Source organism: Lissotriton vulgaris, chromosome 1_1 (assembly GCF_964263255.1).
Source record: "Lissotriton vulgaris chromosome 1_1, aLisVul1.2, whole genome shotgun sequence".
Classification (NCBI taxonomy): domain Eukaryota; kingdom Metazoa; phylum Chordata; class Amphibia; order Caudata; family Salamandridae; genus Lissotriton; species Lissotriton vulgaris.
The window spans coordinates 1,329,575,103-1,329,587,836 of NC_141685.1; the positions used below are offsets into that span (position 1 = coordinate 1,329,575,103).

The 12,734-nt window shown below is 42.4% G+C and overlaps 1 protein-coding gene across 2 annotated transcripts in view; it reads right to left on the reverse strand.

Moving 5' to 3' along the window:
- SENP1 (SUMO specific peptidase 1) overlaps positions 1-12,734 on the reverse strand; it is a 195,765-nt gene that overhangs the window by 51,911 nt on the left and 131,120 nt on the right. For both annotated transcript variants that reach the window (XM_086966231.1, XM_086966241.1), the window contains 4 exons: positions 11,380-11,434; positions 8,984-9,022; positions 7,621-7,705; positions 5,561-5,707 (listed from right to left, as the gene is read on the reverse strand). In XM_086966231.1, the coding sequence (XP_086822357.1) occupies positions 5,561-5,707; positions 7,621-7,705; positions 8,984-9,022; positions 11,380-11,434 (326 nt within the window). The remainder of the gene's footprint in view (positions 1-5,560; positions 5,708-7,620; positions 7,706-8,983; positions 9,023-11,379; positions 11,435-12,734) is intronic.

The window sequence follows — 12,734 nt, forward strand, 5'->3', positions numbered from 1 at the left end:
GTGAAGCTGCAGTGGATATTGCGGTGGACGGCGCATCGCAACCTTGGGGAAACGGTGACCCGGGACAGACAAATGACGGTCTCGGAGCCGACCCGAATGCTTCTACCAGACACCCGCCCCAATCCAGCCCATCCGCTGCTGGTCAAGGCAGCCAGAGCCTGTACCAAGCGAGTACACCGCATGTCCAAGGGGGCGCCATTGTATTCCCCATTACTACAGTTGGCGGGCCTCCCTAAGAGGCACGGATTCTATACCGCGGGACAGCTAGGAATCTGGACTGACCTCCACCTCACAGAAATGGAGGCCCTGTTCTCCGATGGCCAATTGATCCCGTTTGCAGACCTAGTTGAAGAAACTGGACTTCCAGCCGGCCAATTCCTGCTGCATAGGCAGCTGATGGCGGACTGTGAGCGGACCTGGGACCTTGGGAGCGGAAACCTAAGACTCACCCGGTGCTACACACATGGGGGCGGGCAGACACCACATCACATGGATCTATAAATCCATTATGGAACTCACACAGGTACCGCTAACCAGAATAAGGCTCTGTTGGGAGGAAGATTTCGGAGGCACCCTTCATGATCATGAATGGCGGATAGCCCTAGAACACCATAAAAAAGTGTTCCGCAATCAAAGATTCAAAAATATCCAGTTTAACATATTACACCGAGCATATCTCAAACCGGCGCGGCTCAAACGCTTCTACGCGACATCCCACTTCGACTACCCCCGCTGTCACACCCCGGGGGCCACATTTGCCCATATGTTTTGGTCATGCCCAGTGATACAGCCCCTCTGGTCGACAGTGCACACCACCCTGCATGCAGTCACAGGCCTCACAGACTTCCATACATGGGAGGTATGTGCCCTAGGTACAAAGGGAAAAAAGTAGAAACTAAATTTGCCCTGCTAGCTGTGCTGTTGGGCAAACGTGGTGTGGCTAACTATTGGCGAGCTGCGGAGGGGCCGCCAATCGCTGCCTGGTGGGGGGGGGGGGGGGGTGGGGGGGTGCAGAAGTGGGCAGCAGCCGAGGAAGATCTTATTCGACAAGAGGAGGCCCGTGGCATACGACGGCGACCTATCTCATTAGAATGGGCGACGCTCCTACAGGACTTTAGGCAAGCCCACACAAATGACAGAGAGCACGCCGAACACCCCCAGGCGGCACCAGATTCACCTGCATCCCAGTCCACACAAGCGTCCTGTTTTCCACCCCCCCTCCCCTCATTCATGCAGCAACAGCTCCATCTGGGTCCTGCCCTGGGAATCCTAGCACAGGCCGAGAGTAGGTAAAATGTGCGACGCCTGCGTAACGATATGGGACCCCTTTACACTGACCCACGTTTTTGGTGACCCCAGTCTCCTCCCCACCCCCTCCCCCCTTATTCCAGAGTTGTACATCCCCAAGTTTAGTTTGACACTTGGATTACCTATGAATGATACTCTTCACAGGGGAGTTAGATCAGAAACGGGTTGGAGAATGGCAGCGATCCTTTTATTAAATGCCTCCTGGCACCCTCAGTGGAGATGGTGGGGGGGGGTCCCCCCTCCACCAACGAATCAACTATGTGTCCGCTTATTCCGCTACCCTTGTCATATGGCTGATGTTGTTACTTTGTACTACCGAAATGATCAAGCCGATAACTTTATGGCATGTACCATGTGAAAATCCAATAACAAGGTTTACAACAACAAACAAGCATTAAAAATGCAATAGGTCTCGCCTTTGATTAAGTTAAAGCCAATTACTTTGCTATACAATACCATTAGCAAAGCAAATGGCTTTAACTTAATCAAAGGCGAGACCTATTGCATTTTCAATGCTTGTTTGGAAGAAGGTGCCATGAAGCTTTCAGTTGGCTGGCTGGTAGCTTACCCAACCACATAAAATAGCCTTGTTTTTCTCCACACACATTTACCACAGTTTTTCCAGATTTAAAATATAAGGGAAAAACACACCGTATTCTCTGTTTTGCAGTGTGATACTGGGTTGAACATGAGCAATTACCAAGTTATTCCGATTCTGACCCACTGAGATCGTAAAGGAGGTAATACCACACAGTAGGGCTACCGGAGGTCTCCAGGCGGTATTAGCTTCCGGTGTTCCAATGCATCCTGTGTGATGCATATTCGTTATAAAGCGAAGTATCGCATCGTATAGGCCAAAAAATACAAAAGTATTTTGCAAATGTAATGAAATATCCAATTACAGCTCGCCACACAGCTAATTGTGCTGTGTTGTGATTTATAGAGAAAAAAAGAATGCATTGTGCTACACAGTAACATGCTACCCTCCCACACGTGCAAACTCTGATATCTTTTAATTCAATGTTCATTGGCCCTTAATGGCAACCATCTCGGGTATTGTTATGGGTTTACATTCATATAGTGCTTTATACCCAGAAAAGGCGCCAAAGCGACCTGTTGCATGTCACTTTGTGGAATTGCGTTGTTTGATAGGAAATACCATGGGGAGTGTGTTTCAGTACATTGCTCAATGCTCCGTGAGAAGAGTTGTTCTCGTGCTGTGCTAAGTGCCTGCGCCTCAGCGTGTCAGTATGTGAGGAAGTGAAAATGAGTGGCAGTTATGGTTAAGCTTAGAAGGCACTGATGTATTTGGTGGTTTGCTGTGTGCCATTGGCAGAGAATGCATACACCAGCTCCCTGCTAACACGTATATTTGTTTTACGGAGTTTTAATTAGCGTGAACTTGACCCGAATCGGGTGCCAGAGCGCTTTACATAGCACCAGTTGCATTACACGAGGACACATTTATTTATTGTTAGGCACGGGGAAATTAAGTGATTTGCCCAGAATCACAGGATGTTCAGCGTTGTTGCCAAGACTCGAACCCAGTTCCCCAGATTGTAAGAGATGATGCAGACTTTGGGAGAGTGCAGAGACTGCCTGCAGGAAAGATCAGGACGCCCTGTGGATCCATTAGTGAAAAAATAACTTAATGCTTGGATCAAACATCTATGTAAAGAAGACCAGAAGTTCTCATTGGAGCCTTCATCTAGTGGTGCAAGTCGCAGTAAAAATAATGGAATGGCCTTGCGGGCAGAGGATGTAACATTCATACAGTATCTTGAGAATTTATATATGATAACGCAGCATTACATACTGAAGATATAGTTGAAAAGTGACGGTATCTCGATAAAATACTGTTTTCTCTAATGAAAACAAGTTTAAATGTTTAATGCGAGACTCACGGATGAAATAACGTGGACAGAGAAACGCTGCAATGATAGTCTGCCATCAAGGATTGCCTTACAAGTAAAGGGACATGATAAAAACAAGCCAGCGCTGGAAGGAAGGATAAATGTGAGTCACGGCCGGAGGCCGGCCGTGAAAACAATGAGAATTTATATATGATAAACGGCATGCTTTGAAGTGAAGCTTCACTTGTGTGTGAGAGGTGTGGGAGGAGTGCGGCTCGGCTGAGCCAGAGCGCACGCTGGGGGAAGCTTGTGGGGTGGAGCTGCTGGGGAACAGATGGCAGATGGCTGGCGATTTGATGCTGCGCACGAGCATTTCACGGGCACAGCACCAAATCGCCAGCTAGTTAAACCTCTGTTTAAGCCCCTTCATATCTCGCTCCCGCTCAATGCGCATGCGCATTGAGATAGGTCGCTCGACCTAAAAAGGGCTACCTCTCGGCCATTACAGCCTTTCTTAGGCTTCCTGATCAGCCTTCTCTTTTAAAGTCCCCTGTTGTAAATCGCTTACTCAAGGGCATTACTCATCTTTTTCCTCCTATTCCCTTCGTATTGCCTCAGTGAGACTTGAACTTGGTTCGGACTTACCTTATGTGTGCTCCCTTTGAGCCACTTCATAACTGTCCTCTCAGACTTCTTACCTTAAACTGCTTTTCTGATTGTCATCACCTCTGCTCGCAGGGTGAGTGAGCTCCAGGCTCCTTCTTCAAAACCTCCTTTCCAGGCTGTTCATCCAGACAAGGTTGTACTTGGAACCAGACTTTCCTTTCTTCCCAAGGTGGTTACTTATTTCCACATTGGCCAAACATCACTTTGCCACCTTCTTTCCCCCTTCGCATCCTTCAAAAGAAGAATAGAGGCTCCACCATCTGGATCCAAAACAGGCGCTTTCATTTTATTTGGATCGCACCAAACAATTCCAGGTGGATGACCAGCTCTTTGTGGGCGCCAAGAAAGGCTGGGCCGTGCACAAAGGACCATCTCTAGGTGGGTCGTTTGGTGCATTAAGGCTTGCTAATCCTTGGCAAAGAAGGAGCCTCCAGTGTGGCTGCGCGTCCATTCCACCAGGGCGACAGCAGCTACTACTGCTTTGGGATGAGGAGTCCCACTCAATGACATCTGTCAGGCAGCTATGTGGGTATCTCTTCACACGTTTATTTATTTATAAAGTTTTATATAGCGCGAACAAGATCCCGAAGGATATCAGAGCGCTTTACAATATGATGGGAGCAATAACATAAATGCAATATCAACATGGCTCGAAAGGAGCACACATGAGAAGTGTGACACTTAAGACTACTGCCTGGACAGCCAGGTCCGGAGAAACTGCTTTTTTGGCCGTTCTGTTCTCCAGGACTTTCTGGTGTGAACTTGATCCACAGACCCGCCTCCGGCGTTGTTATTGCTGGGATATCTATTCTAAGGTAAGAAATCTATAACTAACTGTTTCTTTCAGATAAACAAGTTACTTACCTTCGGTAACAATATATCTGTAAGAAACATAGATTCGTTATAGATTCCTTACCGCCCCACCCATCCTCCCCGTTCTGCGAACTGACTTCTAAGGTTAAGGATTTCCTTTCAGGGCCCTAGTTTTGTGTACGAGTGGTCTGTGTCTTGCATGGCTCTGGGCTTCTGGCGTGGAAAGTCGTGTACAGAACTGATGTCCGCGCGTGAGGGCGGCATCTAAGTAGCTGCCGCGACGTCATTCTGACGAGCACGACTTCAACGACGAACGCGGAGCCGACCAAAGCCACCTTTCGACGCGCAGGGGTACTGCAGACGAAAAAAATCTCCAGATCCAGTCTGACACCTGGGGGTAATTCTAAGGTAAGGAATCTATAACTAACCTATGTTCCTTACAGATATATCGTTGCCGAAGGTAAGTAACTTGTTCTTCTGTGCTATGTAAAGTGCTGCCCCGCTCTCAGTGATTGGGACCACATTTTAAAAATATCTAGAATAAAATAATAAAAAACATGCATAGGTCAGAGACAGCATCTTGAGTTTAAGGCAGCCTTTGACATTACCCAGAAGATGTGGATTGTCCGGGTTGGGTTACAGTTGTTATTCCGAATGCAGAATTTTTGAAGAACGTATAGTGAACAATATTCTGCACTGTACAATCAAGTACAAATATCTATCCACTCATACAAAGCCCATCTGAATTCTACATATAAAGTCTTTAATACAGTTTTGTTTTTGAAATTTTCATGAATTTGCTACATATTGTTTTTTTACTCAATAACAAAAAGAATATTAAAGAGTCAGTGCTACCAAAAGTAGCGGCAAACACCCAACAATACCTATAAATATATTAGAAGTACAAAGAAAAGCCTCACCTGCGTGATTTCAGGAAATTCCACAGGCTCTGGTATTTTGGCAATAACTTTCTGTTGTTCTTTTACAACAGTAACAGGAATCTCTTTCTCCAGTGGTACACGGAGATTCAAATCTACAGAATCTTGTACTGGTTGCTCCTGCAATCTCTGAAAGACAAACATACATCTTAGCTACTGGAAAATGTGAACAGTCACATCAGCTCTACTTTCTTAGCCCTGTGTTTTGATGCAGTATGTCAGAAAGTGGAACTTAGTTACTGCTCAGCCTCAACATGCTCACCAAAACTTGTCCTTAAAAATGGCTTGATCCGAGATACACACTAAACTTAATAAGATGTTCTAGAGTAGCAACATCAAATGCGGTCAGCGCAGAGGTTGCACTAGTGTAGTTAAACAGTCATGGTTGCATTGGATTAGCACAGCCAACTGTGGACAATAGAACAGAGCAGCCAACACACTACAGTAGACAGACAAAGCTCACCTTTTCTTAGACCATCCCGAAATATAGCCATGGGTTTAACTCCGATATGGCACATGAATTTACCATGTTACCAGAGCACTTACAAGTAGAGAAGTCCAGATGACATATCTAAGGTAGCTACCAAAGGGTCCTAGGCCCTTCTTGAGTAAGGCCCAGTTAATCCTGATATCAACTAAGTATGGGTCTCAAATGAAATGTTTTTCCTCAGCAGAAGCCCCTAGTTTCTTAAATTATGTTGAAATGCCCTAGAAGAAACCTGATCTGATCAGATAAAAAAATAGCTGCATGTTCAGTCCCGAAAAAGTCTTTCTAGTTTTAACCACTCCCACACTATTAAGGTCATTTTACTCTGGGTTTCTTCACTTCCTGGATTTCATATTACTATTAAGGAAACTCAAACTTCCCTTTGTGAACCAATAATCACAACAAAAAAAACAACAAAAAAAGAAACTATAATAGAACGTTTCCACCTAAACAACCTAAGACGCTTATTTTTTAGGGGTTCAAAACTTGTCTATTAAATTGTGCAAGGCATTCATCATAGAAAAGCTTTTAACTTTCAACGTGATCAAATAGTGATCACTCCAGTTTTCTTAGGTGGATAATATAAAATTGGGATTATCACTATAGCGAGGAAAAACATAAGAAAAAGTACCCGAGGAAAAAAATCCAAAAAGCCCATTCAGGCTAACATCATACAATAAAATACGGTATTTTCCCTGTTTCCTTATTATCCTACCCAATCATCAGTTTATATTATTCTAATAGACTATGATGCTGGCAACAGCAGTACTTCTTAATACATGCATGACTTTTACAGTATTTTCTGTTGCTACAATGTAAACGCTGCAAATTTCAGCAGATAAGAACACCAATGTAGAAAGAGATAAACGGATTTGCCAAGGATCAGAGAATATACTTAGCTGGTTTTATAACTAGGGCCATTAAGTTCCACAACCTCATACCATGGCACTATGGTCATATTACAAGTGGGCCACATTTTGATTTCCGGGTCGTATACTTGCATCTAAATCTGGCAATTACCAGTTAAGCCCAGACCCCGGGGAATAACTATACCAACCTGTTTTTCTTCCCGGCTTAAAATACGCATGCTACCCCCGCATCCCATTTTGTGTGGATTATCGCTCCCATTTACCAACTGTTCAAGCAGACAGTAAATAAGAACTGCGAGTGTAGGGGGTATTGCGTGCTGAAGGAGAAGGTGGGGAGGACAATAGGGATATGATCTGTGGTATGGTTCGGGTGAGCTTTACATGTGCCCTCTGTGTCGCAAGAAGGTGGAGAGGCAGGGGCCAGAACCTAACTACCCTTGTAGGAGGATCCTCATTAGACCTTACCTGACAGATTTTCTGGTTGGTAAAACTGGGTGTGTTGTTCCCACACTCTGAACATGTGTTTGTGTGTGTGTGTGAACACAGGACCAATCTGTAAAGCGGTATCCCATCCAAATCTTAATCAGACACTGGATGGTAGGGCTACTATTTTGTAGAGAGGTATGGTAAAAAATGTGCAAACGCACAGACACAAACCAAGGCTCTTAATCGGTTTATTTAATCACCTGGTTCTGCAGCTGCAATGCCAAAGCTTTCTGTTCCTCTATCTTTCGACATCTCTCCCGGGCTCGTGAATCATACAAACTAGTTCTGGAAGAAAGGAGGCACACAGTTGTTCATTGAAAGAGGATGTGAAATGTAATGATAGCATAATGCATATGAAAGGAAAAAGGGCTATCAAATAACCGGACAGTTTATAGCAAAACATTCCACGTTATAAACAACACTTATTCCACACTAATCTTAGCACTTAGAAGAAAAACATGACAAAGAATTTAAATCTTTCACTTTATAGATGTTCTTATAATCAGCTCTTAAGGATTGTATCTTGGGGGATAATCAACAGCTCCAAAACCCCTGGAGCTGTGCTACACGTAATATGTTGAAAAAAAATCAGAAAACATCTGCTAGACACATCACACACTAGCACACCCCCTAAGACATCTCTGTGGATATACTACAAAACAACAAAAACAACTCATACTATTTTCCTATTCGTTGCTGTCTTCTTTTCTGAACCTTTTCTGTGGTTCATGCATGCCTTTATATAAGTGGGGGTAGTATATCGGATCAGTCTGGGTGGGAATAGAGTTAGCTTACTAAAAATACCTATACTGGCAAAATGCAAAATTGGAAGCGGGATCCGATCATTAGGCAAATGCACTAAGGGCCCACAAAGGGGCATTAGTTTCAAGTGATTTTTTTGTGGAAAATCCACTTAAAAATACTCTCACTAATCCATTTTTTTAAACCCACATTTACTTCAAAATTACAAGATGAATGGCTTTCACTAACATAAAGAACCCATCATTTTGAATGCATTTCCTCTTGAAACCTTTACAAAGTGGACTTTTATGAACAACATATTCAATCATGTCCCTCTCCCCCCGCCCATCGGCTTTTTCTTTTGAGTGCTTCCTGATCCAATACCTCTTATTCTCTCACCTCATCATGAGCTCTTGTTCTTACACCTCCCTGCGTCTTCTGCATTTTATTGTCCCTAATTGCCCACTCAAACCCTCCTCCACATTAACTGATTGAGGACATGCACTGCAAGCTCCCAATTCCTTTCCAGAACCAAGACTTTTCAATCCACTACCCAGCCCCCTTTAATTTGCTTTTTTCCTGGGGGGAGTTTGTAATCTCGCCCATATTTCTTCCCCACCCTCTCCCCTTCTCTTGTCAACATTCTGGCTCTCTTGCTGTCAAATCTCCTTTCTGATCGGGGCCGTAACATCAATTTAAAAAGCAAGGTATAACAACCATACACTCACTTAAAACTTCTGATTTTGGCTACTTGATGTTTTTCAATATTTTCTTTCAGCGCAAACGTTTATCTAAAACATTACAATGATATGAACTACTTACAATTCTTTGATCCAAAGCTCTGCTCGGAAGAAGGGTTCACTATTGGAAATAAATAATTGTTTTAGTAAAACCGTGGGAGGAGATTGCAATCAAATATATGATTAACACTTCAAAAGAAGTTTTGCCAGTCAGTGTATTGTAGCACTGTATGGTCTACGCCGTAGTCAGGTGCATTCTTTACATTGATGGAGCAAGGTGAAGAACAAGATTTTGTTCAAACTTGTGAAGTTAATCTCCCATAATAGTAATCAAATTAATAAGCTTGTGGTGAAATTATTAATCAACTTAGTTTAAGAATACATTCATCAATACACGTGGGATAAACTAATGTGCTCTATGTTGCATACGCAAAGAGAAAAAATAAACTAACCTAGTCTATTGTCTTTGTCAGTATTAAATGCGGCTGTTAAATTAATGGCATGTGCTTATGTTATGTTTTTCCTGTGATGAAAAGCTCATGGAGTTCATGCTGATCAAAAAGGAAAAGTAATTATAATGCTGCTTGACTGTGCTTTTGCTAGGTAACATAATTAACAGGATTAATTAGTAAAGGGGGCGGGTAACAGAATGGGTCTTAATTCTTTAATTAATTGATGTCTTGTGTTTGTTTAATAATAGTTTCCAAAGTGAGGCCTAAAGGTGGTTAAGAAAATATGGCTGACAGAGCTGCAGACGTGAAACCTTGTCCAGAGTGAAGCCTTTGCACATGCGTAGCTGTGAAGATTTTTACTGCATTGTCATTACTGATTGAAAAGCAGTTCTTTGATCGTGTTTGAAAGTGCTCATGGAAAAAAGCTCAAGGACAGGAACTTAAAGTGTCTGCCAAGGTTAGGAAGTAAATGTTCGAAACTCGAGGAAAAAGTAACTTTCTTGAGGAAGCTGAAGGATGTGGAAATGAAAGACATTAGGGCTTATTTGAAGCCTGGTCTTGGTCAAGAGTCGGAGATGACCTAATACATTTTTATCATGGACTGACACTGGACAGCCAATGAAAAGCTCTGATTTGCTTAAAAGAATGTAAAATGTAGAAAGTTTAGCTAGAGAGAAAGGTATAAAGTCTGACACTATGAGCAAAGAAAAAACTCTTACTTTCCGATTCCTGAGTGACGTGACATGCTGATGGACCTTTTGCGCATGTAAGGACATCAGAATTTAAATGATTTTTCCTTTATAGGTGAAGTGAGAAATAGTCAGGGAAATAGTTTTAGGGCATGGAAACTGTTATTCTGCTAATACTTCGTTATTCTGAGCTTACTTTGAAAATTTCAGTTTTAATTAATTTCCTTATATAAATGTTGCTTTCTTAATTACTAATGAAATAAAGATTCTAAAACGCTAAATGCTTTTTCCTTATGAAAATTAAAGTTAATTAATTAGATTTGAAGTGACAAGCTGCTCTTGTTTATTCATGGTCTAGTTTCCATCAGTTGATCCAATCGCCTTAGTGGTCTGTTTATAAATAATAAATGTTTTAAAAACCATGGTAAAGAAAGATAAACTGCAGTTGTATATAATAATGTGAATAATAAGTGAGTGGATTTATTAAACATACCACCTGATTCAGTTGCTCAAAAATTGTCTCATCGATGTTATGGGCCTTTATATGTGTTTCATGATTAATGGTGAGTATTGAGGTGTTAGGTAGCGTTTATGAGACAGTTTTTCAATCAGAGCGCTGGATCAACATCAATACATTAAAAAAGTCTTGCAGTCATAAAGTAAGCACACCTGTTCTTATATTTATAAGAAGTGGGAGTTAGCCTGATTAATAAATAAAAAAACACACACACATGTTTTGGGGGAAATAACAGATGTGATGGCGACTCCAGAAAAGTATGGCAAATGGGGTGGTCACTACCTTTCCTACACTTCCATGAAATTTGAAACGTGGATCACACAAGGGTATGGGACTCTAAAACTGTGGCAAAGACCTTGCAACACCCACATTTAAAGGGATGTTGAGGAAGTCATGTGAAAAATTATTTTCCAGTTAGAGAAAGGAGGAAAAATCTTACAATAACATTTTCAGGAATTTGAAGACTCTCTGGCTCTAAAGGTAGGTACAGAAGTATATGTCGGGAAAATTATTAAAAACAATTCTTTTTCTAGTGTTATGCCTCTCCTATTTCCCAGGGCTCAGTTTCCATGTGGGCTGTTTACAGTTTTTGTGCGAGCAACAGAGGGACAGTCACTCTGTGTCACCACACAACTGAACAAAGTACTGCAACTTCCATGTTGTTTTCCTTTACTTTCTTTTCGAGGTATAGCAGGCCAGTCATACTTTGTATACTTGTAAAAAGCTTATTTGTAACTGCTAGAAGTTATATCAGCATCCACACTAAGATTGAAAGAAAGAAATATTAAGAACGGTTTTATCTCTTCTTTAAAGAACTTACTTTGGTGGTTCAGGCGTTTTTTCGTCATCGTCAATATCTATAATGGATTCAGATCCTACATTTAAAAAAAACCATCATTTAGTATTTACCAACTCCTTTTCAACCATACATTATGCAAATTATATGCCAAACAAAAGGGCGCTTGATGTACAGTGGCATAATTGAAACAATAGTCCAACAATTACTATTATTGGAAATGAACATGGAGCACCTTTTTTCACATCACAGGTAAAAAAAAAGACCCCCACCAAGCACTCCACAATGCAGGTATCTCAGACCTATCAGCATACATTATTTCCATGGGAAATGTAATGTAATGTACACTTACATAGCGCGGCTGTCACCCAAAGGGTATCCTGGCGCTTCGATTACCGACCAGCGAGGACAGAGCACAATAGTCCAAGGACACTATCTGGGGAATTCAATTCCTTCCTGAACCGTGACAGAGCATTTAGTTGCCTGAGATCCGGGGGTAGTGCATTACATAGCTTGGCTGCCGTATAGCTGAAGGATCTTCCACCCATTCAAACTTTTTTAACATGGGGAACGCAGACCAAGTTCACAGAGGAAGAGTGCAGAGATCTAGCAGGGGAATACTTACAAATTTCCTTTGTAGGACTTTAGGCCCAATTTTGTGTACCGCCCTGTAAACAATACAAAGCGCCTTAAAGTGTACTCTTTGTACAACAGGCAACCAGTGGAGATATTTTAAGGCCAAAGAGGCCGAAGCTCCACGTGGCCGGGTCAATGCCAATTTTTCCGCCATAGTCTGTATTCTTTGTAGTTTTTTTAGCAGAGAACCTGAAGCACTCAGGAGGAGTGCATTGCAATAGTCTATTCTGCTCAGGACACTAAAGGTGTAACAGGAGTGGATAAAAACAGGAGGATCTTCCGAAGGGCTCTAAGCAGATATAGACAGAGGCTCACAGTTTTGTTCACCTGTGACTCTAACCGCAGCTTGCTGTCCAACATCACTCCCAAATTACGTACTGTATTGGCAGGCACAGAAGAATTATTGGCCAAATCTGGCCAAATGTCTGCTGGAAGGGGGTGCTGAATTTTGCCTGACATACAGCACATTACTTCTGTTTTTTCCCAGTTGAATTGTAGGGAGTTCTCTTTCAGCCAGGCTTCTGTTCTATGCAGGAAGTTGTTAAATGTTTCCAGGGATACTACATTATTACCATCAACTGCGAAGACAAACTGTGTGTCATCCGCATAGTTGATGACATCAATGCCAAAAGATTTTATTAAACTGATGAGCAGGCGTAGATAAACATTAAACAGGATTGGGCTGATAGCCGAGCCTTAAGGAACTCCTTGTTTAACATCCCTGAACTGAGAAGTAAACGGCG